A 20,776-nucleotide genomic window follows, 5' to 3' on the forward strand; every position below is an offset into this window, starting at 1 on the left:
TAAACTGATGAAACAGTCTGCTGTCTGGTAAAATACAAAAGGTTAAAAAGGCAGTTTAACAAGGTTGCTTCCAGTGCAGAATCAAAGTAATGTTAGGCCTCCTGCTTAAGGCAACCTCACATTTCTTGCTAAAATGTAAAGCACTAAGTTCAGTGAGTTATGCTATTTATTTTGCATTAGTGTAAACCAGATACACCAGGGTGGGGAGGGAAGAGAAATTCTCCTGTTGGAGGCCAAGTGCTGGCTGGACAGGACTTCTGCCCGCTCCTCCATATCCACCCCACCCCAGCCCTAACACATTTTCTTAAGTCAGATCTCATTGCACATGCACAATGGGCTCCTGGTGAGATTTCCGCTGTCATCGGGGAGCCTGCCAGTGCACGCAAGGAAACCCCAGTGATGCTGCATTGGGGACACCACTGCAGCACCAGAAGAGGTGGTCAGGAAAACTTAAAGGTGCAGCAGCGCCCTGCAGATCAGAAGGAAGGCTCCCATTGAAGGCCTTGGCGAAGACCAAGGCTTTCAGCAGGTAAGTGCCTGGGGCGAACTCGTGGGACAGGAGGCTGCTGAAAGACCCTGTCCCTCCATTGGGGAAACTCTGGGCCTTTTTCACACGATGACACTGGGAAGCAACAGGAACTGATGTCGAAGCAAGGGAACTCGGCATGGACTTGGGCTCTTGCCCCCACCCCCCCCCCCCGCTATCATTTGCATATGGCAAGCAGGGAAGGAGTGGCCAACGTCAGTCCTAGCAGGGGGAGGGAAATTTCCCATAGCCCTCGCCGCCCAAATCTTCCAACATTCTCCACCACAATTCTGCCTGATTTCCGGCGGGATCATGGAGGGGAATACCCCTCAGATGTAACTGGACTATCAGGGTGAAGTTATACTGCCACTTTTGTGTTGTTGTCAAGCAGTATTTCCTTCACAACAATGCAAAAGGGAAAATGCAAAAGTTGGTTCCTGACTAGACTGTGAAAAGAACATAAGAACATAAGAAATAGGAGCAGGAGTAGGCCATTTGGCCCCTCGAGCCTGCTCCGCCATTCAATAAGATCATGGCTGATCCGATCTTGGGCTCAACTCCACTTCCCTGCCCGTTCCCCATAACCCTTGACTCCCTTATCGCTCAAAGATCTGTCTATCTCTGCCTTAAATATATTCAATGACCCAGCCTCCACAGCTCTCTGGGCAGTGGTGTGAAACCCCCTGGAGGAGGCAATCTTTTTTCTGCTTGCATTTGACATGGAGCATAACCTAAGTGGTTTGTCAAACCTGATTTTTAAAATTTTCATCGGGACCCAATCCCCTTGGTATTTCAGAAACTAATGGCCGGGACTCTTCACATAACAGTACATGTGGACATGAACATTCAACTGGTAGCCAGGCAGCAGTATTAAGAAGCTGCACTACCAGTATCAAAGTCGTAGCTATGGTATAAATACAGTGCAGTGCCAATCCGTGTGCTGCATCACTGGGTCATGTGCACAGATTGGCTCGAGCATCTGTTGCTGGTTCAATTGTGTCCACAATAATGTTGGAATGCCAATGAGAGAGTTAATTGAGGTTAAGTAAATAAATGCGGCTGGAATATTTCATTCGTACTTGGACCAAATTGACAAATCAACTCCTCCAAACCAGATTGTAAAATAATGTTTGATTCATAACTGCTTCAATTGTTTTAATTCTCAACTTCTCTCTTAAAGAAGGCCATGGGCCAGAAGCTTCTACTTTTCTGTAACGTTTTATGGTGTCTGCATCTCTTTAATAGCAACACCCGTGCTGTTTCAGTTAACATATCCAAGTTTTAAATATACAGGACTTGTATGTGGCAGAGGAAGATAGATATCATTATGTTGCAACACAGAACAGAGTTCCTATGGGTTTATTAATGTTTTGCTGTTGCTTCTGCTTCCAATTCTATCCCTTTACTTAAATTGTGATTTTGATATAAAGAAGAAATGAAGTATTTTGGTGAAATTTTGTTGCACATATCAAGTTCTTTCAAGGCACACCTTCAGTTAGGTACATGCCACAAGTCTTCGCCACTGTCATGCACTTGAGTAAGGTGACTCAGTCCGTCAGTATACTCATACTGGAGGGACTCAGTGATTTAGTTTCCTCTATGTACTGCCAATAATTTTCATTTATGCTGTTGCTGAGCTCAAAGTGAGCTTTTCATTTCCATTCACAGGAAATACCCCACAGGATAGAAGTTACAGTTGATGCTATTGTACAAAAGCTACATGTGCTTGTACCAGATTATCCTCTCCACTATTCTAATAGAGGTGTTCGATCTGTTTATTTGGCCTGAGCACATTAAGCGTTCCTATGATAACATCACCAAGTGTAATTTCAATCCTCAAATCCTTCCCCTCCTAAATACTGAAAATTAGTTCAGTGCCAAGAAAGACAGCCTAACCATGTGCGACAAAATGTTCATTCCTATTTGCTGTTGTGCTTTTCATATTTATTTTTCAGGGATCTTTTATAAAATTTAACTCATTCACCAGCATGAGTTTTATATTTCGCATTGACAAAATAATGCCACAGATGATATTCACTGAGCTTTTAATGTGTACTACTGTCTTTAAGGCTGCTTTTTTTTTAAGCCGCGAATGTAAAGATTGAGCTAGTTGTATTGTAGATGTTTGCTACTGAAGAACACATTAAACAAGGAAGGGGTTCTAATGTGCAAGGCTGGCCCCGGCTGTTGAGGGTTGATTTAATAGTCACGCTTGACGTTCTCTGGATTTAATACATGCAACTGAAAAGAAATTTTAGCAAAATTATAAAATTATCAGCAATTCAAAATTCGTTTCCCAAACAACTGTCTGCTAAAAGCATTAATTGCAATGCATTAAAAAAATATTTCTTTAGCGTTCCAGTGGCCCAGCAAATAAATGCCATTTAAATGCCAACAATTGCCATTTTCTGCTGAGTCAGCTGATTTCAACTGAATTCAGAGCCCCTGGACTAGGGATGGGGAAAAAAAAAATCAGCCAGGGTTCTTACTGCCCAGTGACTCCTACTGGAAAATTATGTGTGTGTGGCTATCAGGCGAGAATAAAATTGGGCTTTGCTGTGATGCCTCTATGGTCCAAGAACCTTCTGCTACTCACTGTCCAGGCTTACATATGAGAAATGACCACTTCGGTGAGGGACTGGAGAACTGCCTTCATGAGAGTAGAGTGATTTTTTTTTTAATTGGTGGAGTGGGGCCGGTGGTGGGTGAGTCCAATTTTTATGTTTTTACTGCAGGTGACATCAAAGTTGAGCTTGATCCTGCACTTGTCTGATGTCCACACACACACACACACACACACACACACACATTTCACAGGAAAGCGGGAGAGCAAGCGGAATTTGGACTTGGGAGTAACTAGAGGAAAGCTTAGAGGAACAATGATTGTAACAGTATTAGTAAAATAAAGACTAAAAAAAGTTGTGATGGATAGAAAGGTTTGAGTTGCGAGAGTGAGCAACTATCAAGCTGTTGGCGACTAGGTACTGGCATGTCATGGCAATCTAGTAGTCAATCTAATAATGGCAAAAGTTCAGATCATTCCTCCAAATACCTTGTCCATATTACTCTGGAAAAATTCTATCTACATGTAGATTCTGAAAGGCCAGTAAACGGTTGAAATTCTAAACTCTGCTCACCATTGTCCATGTGAAGATCACTCAAGAGTTGAACATTGAACAACATGGGTTAATTAGAAATAGATTAATTCAGTTGAGCTTCCATATTTTTAATAGAATGCCAATCATTTATTGTGTCAACCAATTTGAAAGTGTATTAACTTTTGATACATTATAATTTACAGATTTTAATAATTAGTTTGAGTTTTGAATCATTATTTGGTGTGGCAAAGCGTTTTTTTGGGATATTTAGGTTGCAGTACAGGAAGGATATTGTAGCTGTATTAGAGAAAAGGAGTGGTCTCAGTGGAGTTTGGATTATATACAACAATGGATGACCTCTACCTAATAGATGTAATTTAACATTTTCTAGATTAATTCTTTGCTCCTCTGGGCGAGGAATGTTAGTTCAGGGGAATGGAACACGTTTGATTTCAGTTACCCTATGTTATGATCAACAATCGCAGACCAAGTGTACCACTATTAAATACAATGTAAAGCTAGTTCTACCCTGCTTCAACAGCCTCAATCTCAGAACAGCACCCCGTACTCCACCAGTGTGATGTTCTCCCCATTTCCAATACCAACCATCCTGTGGTTGCTTTGCCAATCAAAAAAGAAAGACTTGCATTTATATAGCGCCTTTCATGACCACCGGACGTCTCAAAAAGCACTTTACAGCCAATGAAGTACTTTTGAAGTGTAGTCACTGTTGAATTGTGGGCAATCATTGCCAAATTAGGGGCAAAATATACACCTTAAGAATTGGATAGAGTGCGCCCAAACCCATTCCACATAGGACAGTCAATCCTGTGCTTGCTTAAATAACAAATCACGTTTGCCTTGCTGTGAGCACAAGCTGTGCGAGTAAGTATAAACTAAAAATAACCAATTGTTGGTGATCATTGAAAATTGTCTCCACCACAAGCTTTTTCAACAACCTTTTTAGTTTAATCAGCTCAAGCATTGTTATTAAATCCTTTGACATGATTTGCATTTAACACTGCTTGCTTTTTGCATGAGTTATTTGTGGAATGCTACTTCTGATTGTTTTTTTTTAATGAGGGCGCGAGATGAACATTCATTTCGACTACAACGATAACGGTATACTTCTTTCTGCAGGTTTGAAGACCATTGTGGGTGCTCTAATCCAGTCTGTAAAGAAACTTTCCGATGTAATGATTTTGACTGTATTTTGTCTGAGTGTCTTTGCCCTGATTGGACTCCAGTTGTTTATGGGCAACTTAAGGCAAAAATGTGTCATCTGGCCACCCGATCCATCATATTTTAGTTTCACAGATGAAAATGGAACAAAGCCTTTTGACTTTCACGGGTACATTATGAATGACTGTAAGCATTTTTTATTCTTGATACATAATTCTGATTTATGTGTAAGATAGCAATATTTTCATATTCTGAGGGGGTTTTATGCCACATATTATTGTTTATTCTTTTCAAAGGGAATTATTAACAGTGCAGTACATGTTCAGTTGGTTGGACTAAGTTTTGTGCCTGAGATTCCTCACATTGTGAGTGCCTGATTTCAGGTGGTTCTATAAGATCATGTGAATTTTTAGAAACAGGAAAAGGCCATCAGGCCCAACAAGCCTTCCCTTTTTAATAAGCCCCACTTACCCATCTTTTCACCAGATTTTTCAACCCCTTCTCTTTCCAGAAACAAGTTTAATCGTCCCAAGAACCCATTTTTACTCTCTGCTTCAATGGTCTTTCCTGGTAATGTATTCAACCACTCTATTGTCTTTTGGTTGAAAAGTCTTTGGCCAAATTCCCTTCTTATTCCTAACTTCAAAAGTTTTTAACTTGTGTCACCATGTATTTGAATCCTACGCAACAGTGAACCATTTGGCTGAATCGATTTTTGTCAATATTTGAAATTATGTTGTGTCTATATTAGTGTATTTGTGTGAAATTCCTGAGACCACTAAAAGACATTAGCCTGTTGTATTCAACCAAGCACTAGATAGGGAACTCGGAATAATTTGTTGGATTAGGGAGCAGGCAAGACACTTGTAACGTCCAAAGGACTGTTCCTGAAAGTAAATAATCCTTGGGCGAAAAATCGAATAGCTTAGTGCCATCTGCGAGGGGCGCTAAAGGGTTAGCGCCTGCGCTCAGCGATAGTAGCGCCGCTCGCCAACTTGATTGGGGTTTAGCGGCGACGCTAATAATTAGCACCAAGGAATGTTGCACCAGTGTGGAACAGCCCGGTTGCACCATGGAAGCCAACTTGATTGTTTTCGTCTGCCTTAGTGCCCGGCGCAAATCTTGCCAGAGAAACTGGTGTGCAGAGCTGTCCCGGGGCACTAATGAAAGGGGATTAGTGTACCAGGTAAGTTTTAGTAATTTTACTTAATTTTATTTGCAATGATATCACTTCATTTAGGGTTCCTGATGTTTAAATTACTTCATTTGTAATTTATTTTTAAGTGTTTTGCAGCAATCCTTCCCTTTGAGCGCTATGATGCCGTTTTTTTTAGTGGCAGAACCTCAGTAGCGCTAGCGGCTTAGCTCCCTAAGAGAAGTGTGGGACGCTTCCCTTAGCCTTCCACTCCACTCTTCGGCCGAGAATAATCAATGTTGCTACTGCCAGCGCTAAAAATCTCCCGGCGCTAAAATTAGCCACCAGAGGATATTGGCGCCTTAAAACCGCATATATTCAAATTTTCTGCACTTGTTTATAAAAGGCAAACATGTCATTAAGGTGCTTTAAAACTGTTAATGAGTTACTTGTGGATAATTTAGGAGGAATTAAGGATGAGTTCAGAATATATGAATATGATTCACTCCTTGTGTGCAGGCTTTGCTTAGCTGCAGAGCCCATTATATCTGAAATGAGTCACTAACTCTACGTTCAGTAACAGTGAGTGACAATACAGTTCTGCTGGGAACATGGATTGTCTCATATGCCCCAATTCAACCTATTATAATGACTTCTGTCCGTTCATGGTGGGAGATATGGGTGAAACAGTTTGTGTGCTATGATTCGTTTTAATATCACCGATATGACATGAAAGAGAGCTTTGCATTCTGCATTATTGGGAGGAGAACAATTACAAGGTATATTGTACATGCTGTCTGATGTTGGGAATGGGGCAGACTATGATGAGAAAGCCCAAACTGATGACGACACTCTCCAGCAAGATACAACTCTTTTGGGGGGGGGGGACAAAATAAACATTAGATCAAGTGCCCCCCGATCTGGGGGACACTCCAGACCCTTAACTGCCCCTTTTTTTTAAGTTTTTGTTTCTTTTTTTGTTTTTTTGTGGGGTTTTTTGTGATTTTTTTGGGGGGCATTAAAACCATATATTTTACAAGTGCCCCCTATAAAAGGGGAGGGGGACACTAAAAATCCAGCAATTAAAACAAATTAGACTTTAAAACGTTTAAAATCAAATTAAAATGTGGTTGCCGGGGGTGATGATGCACTCCAGTCCCTCTGGCGCCCACCTCTCGCGGAAGGCCGCGAGCGTACCGGTGGACACCGCGTGCTCCATCTCCAGGGACACCCTGGCTCGGATGTACGCGCGGAAGAGAGGCAGGCAGTCAGGCCGAACAACCCCCTCGACCGCCCGCTGCCTGGACCGGCTGATGGCCCCCTTGGCCGTGCCCAGGAGCAGTCCTACGAGGAGGCCCTCGGACCTACCCGCTCCCCTCCGCACAGGGTGCCCAAAGATCAGGAGTGTGGGACTGAAGTGCAACCAGAAATTGAGGAGCAGCCCCTTTAAATAATGAAACAGGGGCTGCAACCTTGCATACTCCATAAAAACATGGAACACGGACTCTTCCAGACTCCAGCAAGATACAACATATCAATGAGACACACAGGTGATACTGTAATTGAAAATAAGGACATGGCAAACTTGCTCAATACTTTTTTATCAGGCTTCAAAGTAGAGGAAGAGGATAAAGTATCACAGGCATGAAAAAAAGTAAAAATAAATCAAGCAGAGGAATTTACTAGATTTCAGTAAACAAAATGGTAATGGAGAAAATAATGAGACTAAAGATAACAAATCTCCAGGACCTGATGGTTTCAACCCCAGGTTATTAAAATAAGTAGGTGCAGAAATTCCAGGTGTCTTAGTCATGATCTTCCAAAGCTCTCTCGATTCAGGAATTGTCGATGTCATGTATTCAACTATCATTGTAACCCATGTATAAGCTGAATTAAGTTGTACATCTTGAGAACATTGACCTCAAGAGACTGAAGGTGGGTAGAGCTTCCCCTTTTATACCCAGAAAGTCCAGGTTAGGAGTGTCTCCCACAAGTTCGCCCCCTGTGGTCAATGTTCTCAAGGTATACAACTTAGGTCAGCTTATAGAAACATAGAAACATAGAAAATAGGTGCAGGAGTAGGCCATTCGGCCCTTCTAGCCTGCACCGCCATTCAATGAGTTCATGGCTGAACATTCAACTTCAGTACCCCATTCCTGCTTTCTCGCCATACCCCTTGATCCCCCTAGTAGTAAGGACCTCATCTAACTCCTTTTTGAATATATTTAGTGAACTGGCCTCAACAACTTTCTGTGGTAGAGAATTCCACAGGTTCACCACTCTCTGGGTGAAGAAGTTCCTCCGCATCTTGGTCCTAAATGGCTTACCCCTTATCCTTAGACTGTGACTTCTGGTTCTGGACTTCCCCAACATTGGGAACATTCTTCCTGCATCTATGTATAATTGTATACATAGGTTACAATGATAGTTGAATACATGACAGTCCCCTTAGTTGCCAATGTCACTCCATTATTTAAGAAGGGTGGGAGAGATAAACCAGGAAATTACAGGCCCGTTAGTCTAATGTCTGATGTGGGGAAGTCACTCGAATCTGTTATTCGGGACAGTGTGATTGAGCACTTGGCCAAATATGAACTGATCAGAGAGAGCCAGTATACATTTGTAATGGGTAAGTCATTTCTAACGAACCCAGTTGAATTTTTTGAGGAAGTCACTAATGTGGAGAAGTGTGAGGTCTCTTCAATCATATTTTGATGTCTCATTATTTTCCCCATTGCCACTTTGGATCTGAGAAAGATAAATCAGAGTATTTCCTAAATGGTGGGAATCTAGAAACTGTGGAGGAGCCAAGAAATTTAGGAGTCCATATACAGAAATCACTAAAAACTGGGTAGGTACAAAAAATAATTTAAATGGTTAATGGAATAGTAGCCTTTATCTCAAGAGAGCTGAAATACAAAAGGGGTGGAAGTTATGCTACAATTGTATCGAGATCTTGTTAGACCCCATCTGGAGCACTGCATTCAGTTCTGGGCACCACATCTCAGAAAAGACATATTGGCCTTGGAGGAGAGCAGTGCAGATTCACCAGACTGATACCGGGGGGCTAAAAGGGGTAAATTATAAGGACAGGTTATATAGATTGGCTTGTATTCCTTTGAGTATAGAAGAGTAAGAGATTATCTAATTGAGGTGTTTAAGATGATTAAAGGATTTGATATGATAGATAGAGTGAAATTATTTCCTCTGGCGAGTGAGTCCAGAATGTGGGCATAACCTTAAAATTAGGATGAGACCATTCAGGGGTGATGTGTAAAAGCACTTCTTCACACAAAGGGTAGTGGAAATCTGGAACTTCCTCACCCAAAAAGCTGTTGAGGCTGGGGGGTCAATTGAAAATGAAAAAACTGAGATTGATCGATTTTTGTTAGGGAAGGGGATTAAGGATTGTGGAACCAAGGTGGGTAGATAGAGTTAAGATACAGATCAGGCGTGATCTAATTGAATGGTGTAACAGGTTCGATGGGCTGAATGGCTTACTCCTGTTCCTATCATCATCATAGGCAGTCCCTCGAACGAGGATGACTTGCTTCCACGAGAGTTCACAGATGTTCCAGTCCTGAACTCCAGTTGAGGGGGTGGAGGATGCCTGTGCGCAAATTTTTTTTAACGTGTGGTGACCGTTGCACATCAGTCACCACACGGGCTTGACAGAGCTAGGCCTTTATCCAGTGGCAAGGATTAACCGGGACGACTGGGAGACCAGCTCTGCTGCATGGACCGAGTGCGCACACATAGCGCAGTGTGGGCTGGGCCGTGCTGCCCCTGGGCCCTCGGCTCTTTTGGGTCCCGTACCCTCATTCGTCGCACCTCCGCCCACGATGTTCCAGGGCCCGGCGCTCCAACTCTATTTATAGCCCCAACCTGCAGGTGTGTTCTCACACAGGTCGGGGCCTATAGGACTGTTCCTATAGTCCTTTAATCAATCATATTTTGGCAGGTTGCACAACACTGAATCTGCAGGAGCCTTTTGCACACATTTATGTTGACGTGTAGCAAAACATATTTTTGCTGATGTAGGCCCTGAAACCAACACACAGATTATAGAAGGATGTTCATCTAAAATCTCATGTTGTCGGGCCCTGGAGAAAGAGTTCACTTTCAAGGAGCTTTTTGAACTGGACAAAGCACTTGTTCAAGCCAAATGTTGTGCATGAGGAAACAAAATCACGTCTGATTCTGCCAGTCATGCAATCATAGATCTTTACAGCAATGTCTGATGATACATGGTGGCCCAGGTTGGCCCAAGAATTCACAAAAATGTGGTCAGCCAAAACAGCACAATGCACAGCAAGTTCCTGAAACGGAATCTACTCGAAACTCTGAAAATAATGATGCATACTTATTCGCCATGTCGGAACAACACACCATTCATTTGGTGATCAGCAATAGTATATCTTCAAGTTGTGAAAGGTGTTGAAAGTCATTTTTGATCCGAGTGTCCACAGAATATTAGTGATGCATACAGGTCCTAATCTATTGTGGCTCATTCTGAATCTCGAGATAAACTTCACCACATGTACATCTAGTCAGTTCCAACAAGTAAGCAGTTACAGTGGATGTATTTATCGTGAAGAGAAAGCTTGGCTTTCATACAGCTCAGGCCCTGCAACTCATTAGTCTGCCGTCAACACTATGCAGCCGCAATATACCAACATCGGAGGGTGCTATTTCCAGTGAATTCCCTCAAATGTTCTACAGTATAGACAAGCTAAAGGGCATGCAGGTCAAACTGCATATTGACAACTCTGTTATTCTTGTTGCTCAGTGTCATCGCAAGATATCATTTGCTGTACAGAAGAAAGATAAGAAAAGCTTAGAGTTGGAGGATAGTGGAGTGGAATAACTGAAGGTGCGGATGGTCTTGGGTCTCGCCTCCAGTAATTGTCTGAAAGCCCAAGAATCCTAATAATGTACACCTTGTGTTGAAAGGCGAGCATGGATCATGTGTTTTCTCAAAGCTAGATTTGTAATAGAAACATAGAAACATAGAAACTAGGTGCAGGAGTAGGCCATTTGGCCCTTCGAGCCTGCACCACCATTCAATAAGATCATGGCTGATCATTCAACCTCAGTACCCCTGTCCTGCTTTCTCTCCATACCCCTTGATCCCTTCAGCCATAAGGGCCACATCTAACTCCCTCTTGAATATATCCAACGAACTGGCATCAACAACTCTCTGCGGTCGGGAATTCCACAGGTTAACAACTCTCTGAGTGAAGAGGTTTCTCCTCATCTCAGTCCTAAATGTCTACCTCTTATCCTTAGACTGTGTCCCCTGGTTCTGGACTTCCCCAACATCGGGAACATTCTTCCTGCATCTAACCTATCTAAACCCGTCAGAATTTTATCTGTTTCTATGAGATCCCCTCTCATCCTTCTAAACTCCAGTGAATAAAGGCCCAGTCGATCCAGTCTCTCCTCATATGTCAGCCCAGCCATCCCTGGAATCAGTCTGGTGAACCTTCGCTGCACTCCCTCAATAGCAAGAACATCCTTCCTCAGATTAGGAGACCAAAACTGAACACAATATTCCAGGTGAGGCCTCATCAAGGCCCTGTACAACTGCAGTAAGACCTCCCTGCTCCTATACTCAAATACTCAAATGGTATGAAGGCCAACATACCATTTGCCTTCTTCACCGCCTGCTGTACCTGCATGCCAACTTTCAATGATTGATGAACCATGACACCCAGGTCTCGTTGCACCTCACCTTTTCCTAATCTGCCGCCATTCAGATAATATTCTGCCTTCGTGTTTTTGCCCCCAAAGTGGATAACCTCACATTTATCCACATTATACTGCATCTGCCATGCATTTGCCCACTCACCTAACCTGTCCAAGTCACCCTGCAGCCTCTTAGCGTCCTCCTCACAGCTCACATCGCCACCCAGTTTAGTGTCATCTGCAAACTTGGAGATATTACACTCAATTACTTCATCTAAATCATTAATGTATATTGTAAATAGCTGGGGTCCCAGCACTGAGTCCTGCGGCACCCCACTAGTCACTGCCTGCCATTCTGAAAAGGACCCGTTTATCGTGACTCTCTGCTTCCTGTCTGCCAACCAGTTCTCTATCCACGTTAATACATTACCCCCAATACCATGTGCTTTAATTTTGCACACTAATCTCTTGTGTGGGACATTGTCAAAAGCCTTTTGAAATTCCCAATACATCACATCCACTGGTTCTCCCTTGTCCATTCTACTAGTTACATCCTCAAAAAATTCCAGAAGATTTGTCAAGCATGATTTCCCTTTCATAAATCCATGTTGACTTGGACCGATCCTGTCACTGCTTTCCAAATGTGCTGTTATTTCATCTTTAATAATTGATTCCAACATTTTCCCCACTACTGATGTCAGACTAACCAGTCTATAATTACCCATTTTCTCTCTCCCTCCTTTTTTAAAAAGTGGTGTTACATTAGCTACCCTCCAGTCCATAGGAACTGATCCAGAGTTGATAGACTGTTGGAAAATGACTACCAATGCATCCACTATTTCTCGGGCCACTTCCTTAAGTACTCTGGGATGCAGACTATCAGGCCCTGGGGATTTATTGGCCTTCAATCCCATCAATTTCCCGAACACAATTTCCCGCCTAATAAGGATTTCCTTCAGTTCCTCCTTCTCACTAGACCCACTGTCCCCTAGTATTTCCGGAAGGTTATTTGTGTCTTCCCTCGTGAAGACAGAACCAAAGTATCTGTTCAACTGGTCTGCCATTTCTTTGTTCCCCATGATAAATTCACCCGAATCCGACTGCAAGGGGCCTACATTTGTCTTCACTAATCTTTTTCTCTTCACATATCTATAGAAGCTTTTGCAGTCAGTTTTTATGTTCTGAGCATCTGAGCATCACTAGGTGAAACTGGAAGAAGAGAACCACTGCCTTACAGTATTTGCAACACACATTGGTCTGAAGCAATACGAAAAGCTAACTTTAGATGCATCGTCAGCAGCAAGGCTATTTCAATGTACCATCCAATAAATAAATTCTGGGCACCTTGAATGTAGGCGATGATGGTCTGATATTTGCGTTGAACCAAGTGGAATGATGCATGCTTTCACAGCAATCGCCACAGGCTACAAGAAAATGAATTGACGCACATGCGAAAAGTGTGAATTTGATAATGAGCATCTGGATTATTTTGGTCTAATGTTTGCTGAGCAGGAAAACTTCACCAGACCCCAAGAAGGACAATGCAATCCACAATGTTGCAGGCCCAAACAATGCGTCAGAAGTCTATGTTCTTTTAGACATGGTTACTTATTTTACTCTCAGTTTGACTACAATTACGACACCATTATGGAAACTAGCAATCAAAGGTACTATCTTCAAGTGGGAAGAAAAGCATGATTGCAACCTACTTCAGATCAAGCAATTACGATCCAGTCATAAAATGATGCTAATGGAGATCTATGTTGATGCCAGTTTGGTCGGCTCAGCAGCTATCGAACATCGATCCAATCATTCACTTCATTCGACAGAGTAATGGTAGAGCCAAAATAAGCGAGAAATGTGGCCAATTATGTGGACTATACATTGATTTCACCCATTCATTTATGGTAACCAATTTCTGGTGGTTACATATCACAAGCCTTTAATCCCTATGTTCTCCAAGCCATAGTATCCAGTGCTGGCGACTGCAAGTCCGGTCTTATGACGTGAAATCCTGCTGACTAAATGTTACAACTGCACAAGTCATTACTCAGAAAGAGCTGAGAAATTCATAAATCTTATAGCTCAAAATTCGACAGCCAAGGGAATCATATAAGAACATAAGAAATAGGAGCAGGAGTAGGCCATACGGCCCCTCGAGCCTGTTCCGCCATTTAATACGATCTTGGCTGATCTGATCATGGACCCAGCTCCACTTCCCTGCCCGCTCTCCATAACCCCTTATTCCCTTATCGGTTAAGAAACTGTCTATCTCTGTCTTAAATTTATTCAATGTCCCAGCTTCCACAGCTCTCTGAGGCAGCGAATTCCACAGATTTACTGAGAGAAGAAATTCCTCCTCATCTCAGTTTTAAATGGGCAGCCCCTTATTCTAAGATTATGCCCTCTAGTTCATCAGCTGACATCAAGCAAGCTGCACAGAAAGAGCAAGCACTGTGTGCTCGATTCTCACTTTCAGGAAATGAAGACTCCTGTCATACCTGAAGGATTGTTCTTTTTAAAGGATACACATTTATGTTTCAGAAATGCTAATTTTTAAAACAACAATGTGCTGTCAGCTTATCTTAAAGGAAGCAAAGGATGTAATCATCAGAAGCAGCCAACACCAATACCACAAAAGAAGATAGCGTTTAACAAACCTGATGAGAGTTCTTGGAGAAGGTGATGGATATGCTGGATGGGGGAAATGCAGTGGATATGATGTACATGGACTTACAGAAAGCCTTGGATAAGGGGGCTACTGAAAATATATTAAGGGATATAGAATTAGGGAGCAGGTAGCAAATAGGATTTAAAAACTGGTTAGAAGGCAGGAAATAGAATAGGAGTTAAGGGCAGTTTCTCACAGTGGTTGGAAGTGGAGAGTGATGTGCCACGGGGTTCTGTTCTCGGACGGTATCTGTTCACGATGTACATCAATGATTTGGACATGGGGCTAGAGGGAGCGATGTCCACATTTTCAGGGAATACTAAAATAGGAGGCACAGTAAATAATTCTGAGGACCAGAGGAAGCTGTGGAGATATTGATAAGATGGTGGAATGGGCAAAAAAGTGGCCGATGGAATTCAATGTCAGTAAATGTGATGTGACACATTTTGGTTAAAAACACATATTAGTAATAATTATACTTTGGGGAAAGCAGGGTGAGCTGGAAGAGTGAAGGGATTTGGGGGTTCAGGTACACAAGACATTAAAAACAACACTTCAAGTGGATAAGGTCATAAAAGAAGCAAATGGAATAAAAGGATATGGGAACATGGCAGGCACAGGCATTTAGGATTACTGCTCGTGTAGAGATAAACAACCTGGACTTGTTTGGAAGTTCTGTGCAATTCTACGAATGTATTCATCCAGATACTCGAGGGGAAACTAGGAACATTATGTTGGAACAGGGAGGATGTGGTGATTGTATCACTTTGTGACAACTAAGGACCTTTTCTGCAGACAAGTAATTAGTTTATAAGGACAAGACTATTGATTGTAAGTGGCTTATCACCTCCCTCAAAATAATGAACAAAGGAATTTCATACAAATGTCAAGATTTGTACAGTGTAACTTCAAGACCTATACAATCTGGAAAACTTAAGCTTAGTTAAATTGAAGTCTGGAATCTGGGGAATCAAGAAATTTACCCCGAAAGAAAGTTTGAAAATTGGGAGGGCTACCACCTGCCTTTCATGTATGACCCATTGACTGGTTATAGAGTGGCATTAGGACCTCGTAGCAGGTCACTTGTTGCCCTCCTGGTTGGCGATGGATGGTGTGCATCATACATGGCTATACATGCTGTGTGGAAGAAGGTAATACCTGGGACAGATGGTGAAAAGGAGATTGTCAACCACATGTGTCCAGTAAAGCTGTGTGACCATGCAATTTGTTGTTGTATAAACACAGATTTGACTTAAATTCTTCTTCTGGGAATTTGATATTTTATAACCATTGCAGTTTAAAAAGTTTCTCAGTCATTGGCATAATTTGACTTTGTCATGCTGCAGAATGTAAGCATTAAAACAGCAGTGTCGAGTTTATGAATAGTCAGCCAGGCTAAGGGCGCTGGCTTCCGTTTGTACTCTGTACAGCAAGTAGCTCTATGCATTACACAGTGGAGCCCAGCATAACCGGCACTGGACTAAACAGTAAAAGAAGAATGATATGCAGAGGTCACTTTCCTTGAACATGGGCCGTAAAAATAGACCATGCAAACGCACCGAACAATGCAACTTGTACACTTTTATATATTCTAAACAAATCTTGAGCTATGACAGTTGGGTTCATTTTATGTCAATGGCAACCTAACTCAAATGCTGGCTAAATACTGGTGCTCAGCAATTTCAGCACAATTTAATACTACCCATCTGTCAAAGGTCATCCTGAATGGTGGCCAGAGATGCAAATCACTGTTTGATGAAAGCCCTTTTGACACGTCATTTTTTTTCCCATTGGCACTTGCCTGTGTAACGCTGTCTGTTACACATTAATGCCCTCATCGCCTCCACTTTGGCAAAGGACACAAACAGAAGCAACAATATAAAATACCCAGCTATATCACAGCACAGCACTGAAACCCATTTGTGCAATGATTGATGGTGCAGAACAGCATAGCACACATTCAGCTGTAAGCTCAGCCCCTTTAATTGTGTGATACTGCTGACTCATTAGGAGTCATTTTAACCCTCCTCCCCCCGCAAAATGGGTGGGTTTGGGTCGGGTGGGATGATTAAATGCAAAGACCTTCAAACCCGCCTCGAACCTGCCAACCTTTCGGTTCTAACGGAGGCGGGACGGGAGGGGGTGGGTGGGTCCCTCATTGGAATATTTTAATGAGGCTGCATGCCTCAGATTTGAACTGTTTCCGCTTTAACACTGGCCAACCAAGTTTTCCAGGCCTCGAGAAATCCAGCAGCTGAAGGGAGGCGAGAAGGGCTGTATGGAACAGCTAAGTTGCCTTTCCAGCACTGCGTATGGGCCAACAGGAGTGCTCTGTCCCCCCCCCTGAACCCACCAAGCTACCCTGTTAACCTCCCCAGCAATGGGACGCCCACCTCCTCGAGATGTGATGTCTTCCACCGACTGCAATCTCCTCCACACCCCCCTTCTCTAGCTGGCTGGCTGCAGCTGGCAAACTGATTCCAAAAGTGGTAATTGGGTCCTGCCATTAAATTCGGCCGGAGCTGGGGGAAACTTGTACTTCCGGGTTTCCCAGCACGAAGCTGCCCCCCTCTCTCCCTGCCTGGCTTGTAAATATTGGGGCCATTGACTCACTTTTCTTAGGAATTACAAACGTGGGTTTAATCACCATTATCTCCCCATTTTTATTCCTTTCACAAACTATCCATAGTGGCTTGTCAGCTGGCTACAACCTGCAGTACTGCTCCCAGATAGTCCTCAATGTAAACCCTAGCCATCATGATCCTGAAGATAACGCACTTTTGTTTCAGAATATAAATATCTGTGATCAAATGTTGTAGACATTTTTGGGAAGGCATACAAGGTTTGGTGGTGTGGAGCAGTACTCCTTGTTAGTGCATAATATACTTTATCTTGGAGTGCTAAGACATGTTTTGACTAGCTGATTATCTGACATACATGTCAACCCATTACTTATAGACCAAGCTTCAGGGTGTTTAAGCGCAGGTTGACAAGAGCAAAGTCATACAGGCCCCAAAGTGTGTGTAGGATTACTGCAGGAGTTTAGCTTGCTTATCCAGCAAGGCACTGTTGCTTATCCAGCCAGCATCACCCTACCTGTGAGGGCATTGGCTTGCACCATTACTTGGAACCAGGTGAGAAGAATCTCAGCTCCAGTGACTGGTCTACCACCCCAGGTTCAATTAGTGAGCCAGACTGGCTGGTCAATCATCAATAGTGACATGGATTCTTATAGAATGAGAAAAGGCCCTGTGGCCCATGAAGGTCATTTATTCCACTGCCCATGTATAATCTACATTGTGAAACATTCTATCCAACATATTTCATCCCTTGACCGCACCCCCACCCCCCTCCCAAACAGTAGCTTTGGTTGGGGCCTTGGAAATAGACTTAATCTATCAGGTAATGACATACCAAACAGGATGGCTTAAATAAGGGAGAGAGAACAACATTTGCTAAAAAATCGTATGAGAATGCAGCTTTAACCTTGCAACTGATTACGTTATTTGTAAGTCTTTATTGTGTAACGATCTATCATTTTCTTTCATAAAGAAAATCTGATTGTGACCCTGCGTAACACTTCTAATGTTTTTCAGAACTCCATTCAATGAAATAGTATTGTATTGTGTCGGGAGGGGGGGGGAAATGTAAGATTAATTATTGTAAACTATTTTGTTAATAAATTATTGAAACATTATTCTGTTTTCTTATAGCAAATTTCTTCATGGTGGCAGGATTACCTGATCCTTTACTTTGTGGTAATGGCTCAGACGCTGGGTAAGCTTTATGTTCTGTGTGCCCTTTAATGGTTGCACTCCAACCTGTTTGTAAGTCATGTTATTCATCAATCATTCTTAACATCTAATTCAGCTGTCTGATGTGGTACTAAATCATATAAACAAGAAGGTCCAAGGTTTGATCTCTTGTTTGTGCTGAGTTAACTGATCGGCAGGTATTGAGGCACTGTATTTAGCCTCAGTGAGCTGAGGCTGGGGAGATAATAAATCAGCCAAGGTGCTTTTTTCTCATTGTTATCAAGTGACTCCCGTTGGAAAGTGTGTGGACGTGAACTGGTGGCATAATCCATCTCAGTTACCATGTTCTCTTCGCCTCGCTTGAAGAATGGCCACTTGGATCAAGTACTGTTGGGCTGCTTGTGCCTGTGGAACTGTATGTTAGCACATATCAGCACCTTCAGGAGGGGAGGGAAGGAAATTGAGGAACAGATGAATCTTATTCAGGAAAGATTAGGGAACAAAAATCAGACTGCTTCAACATTTCCTGCTCTCTCTGAAATATGACTTACATGGTCTAACTGTTAATAATAACAAAAAGATTGCCGCTGATTTCATATAATGTGAATACTTTTGTTGAAAACCAACATTTCTGTATGTTTCATCTGATAATTGTTTTGTGAACAAGACCATGCAGACCTGAAATTTCTAGCCTCGATTTTCCTGCAGCTGATCCAATTCCTGCTTGTCTTTGCAATAGGTTCAGCTTGGTCCCTGCCAGGTAAAAATATTGTACACTGGCACCCACATGGGGAATATTAGCATGGAGGCAGAAAATGTTCATTGGACAAGGCTGACCGAAGTTAATCATTGCACTCAAAAGGAAAAAAACACACCGTTAATATTGTACTGATTAATTGTTTGAAGCTTCCTTCTCTTGCACATGACTGGATTTCTCTCCTTACTGAGACAAGAATACAGGCATGAGCTTTCACAAGAATTGGGGTGGATGAGTGTAGTGGCTTGGCTCAGTTGAAAGCACACTCTGGATCAGAAAGTTGTAGGTTCAAGCCCCATCATAGGGATTTCGGCTCATAATCTTGGCTATTAAACCAAGGTTCTGAGTGCTTGTTCTAGTGGTTCAGGTGGACGTTGAAGATCCCATAACACTATTTGAAGAATAGCAGAGTTGTCCTGGCCAAAATTCCCCTCTCAACCAACACCATGAAAAAAATAGATCTATCCCATTGCTGTTTGTGAAACATGTTTGCACTTAGAATGTAATTCATTATGTGAAGCGCATTGAGACATTTGAATGTAATAAGGCACTGTAAGGCATGTATTATTATTGTTGATTATCTATGGCAGGACAAGATAGCTGTGGTGATAACTATTTTCCACCAGCAACAAGCCCATATTGCATTCCAACAGCAAAATTTATTGCTTTGTTATCTGAATCACTCAATAGCTAAGCATTGCCGCTGCGAAGAAATAAGGGAGAGGGGGTGAGTTTCACCTTGACAGTACTAGAGAATGGAAATATGTCACGTTACCACCTAATTTTTCTTTGTAATATGTTTTTACCACTGCCCCATGGTTTCCGGCTTTCTACACCTAAGAAGCAAAAGGCAAATATTGGGACAGCAGCTGCACTTTTACCAGCAAAAACCTAATCAAGTGAAAATTCAAGCCCTGTTGCTTCATTGAATCTGGTAAAAAAAAAAACAGGTTTGTTGTCCAGGTATATTGCCTACCAAAAGAAATTGGGAATCCCGTATTAACATATTGATACATCTATGCCTCTTCATTCGCACCGATACTCTGATACTTTTTAAGTCGGTTCATGGGCTCCCAGGCCGCCTGCAATTTCTGCGGTCTGGAAGAGTCCATGTTCCATGTTTATGTTGAATATGTGAGGTTGCAGCCCCTCTTCCAATATTTGAAGGGGCTGCTCCTCGATTTTTGGCTGCACTTCAGTCCCACACTCCTGATCTTTGGGCACCCTGTGCGGAGGGGAGCGGGTAGGTCCGAGGGCCTCCTCGTAGGACTGCTCCTGGGCACGGCCAAGGGGGCCATTAACCGGTCCAGGCAGCGGGCGGTCGAGGGGGTCGTTCAGCCCGACTGCCTGCCTCTCTTCCGCACGTACATCCGAGCCAGGATGTCCCTAGAGATGGAGCACGCGGTGTCCACCGGTACGCTCGCGGCCTTCCGCGAGAGATGGGCGCCGGAGGGACTGGAGTGCATCATCACCTCCGGCAACCAAATTTTAATTTGACCGATTATTGTTTAAAAAGTTTTATTGGTTAATTTGTCGGTTCTAGTGCCCCTTTAATAAGGGGGCACTTGATTTATTGTTTTGCACCAAAATAGTTGTATACAGCAGAAGGCTCTGAATGGTGAATTCCCATTTATTCAACACATATGAAACACTGGAGAAGGAACAAACAAATGAATGATGGGACTACGGGAAGCAGCAAAAATGTATCTCCTTCCCTGGGCAGGGTGAAGTCAGCATGTGTTATAAAAAAGAAAGAACTTTCATTTAAATAAAACCTTTCGTGGCCTCAGGATGTGCCAATGTGTTTTATAGCTTTTGGAGTGTAGTCACTGTTGTAATATAGGAAATGCGGCAGAAAAGGTCCCACAAACAGCAATGACCAAATAATCTGTTTTAATGATGTTGGTTGAGGGATAAATATTGGCCAGGACACCAGGGAGAACGCTCCTGTTCTTCTTCGAAGT

The 20,776-nt window shown here is 42.7% G+C and overlaps 1 protein-coding gene across 1 annotated transcript in view; it reads left to right on the forward strand.

The window, feature by feature from the left end:
* The window catches only part of LOC139240932 (sodium channel protein type 8 subunit alpha-like), a 291,960-nt gene that overhangs the window by 154,891 nt on the left and 116,293 nt on the right, over window positions 1–20,776 (forward strand). The window contains exons 6-7 of the mRNA XM_070869475.1: window positions 4,765–4,992; window positions 18,014–18,077. Coding sequence (XP_070725576.1) covers window positions 4,765–4,992; window positions 18,014–18,077 — 292 coding nt within the window. The remainder of the gene's footprint in view (window positions 1–4,764; window positions 4,993–18,013; window positions 18,078–20,776) is intronic.

This window comes from Pristiophorus japonicus, chromosome X, assembly GCF_044704955.1.
Source record: "Pristiophorus japonicus isolate sPriJap1 chromosome X, sPriJap1.hap1, whole genome shotgun sequence".
NCBI classification, from domain to species: Eukaryota; Metazoa; Chordata; class Chondrichthyes; family Pristiophoridae; genus Pristiophorus; species Pristiophorus japonicus.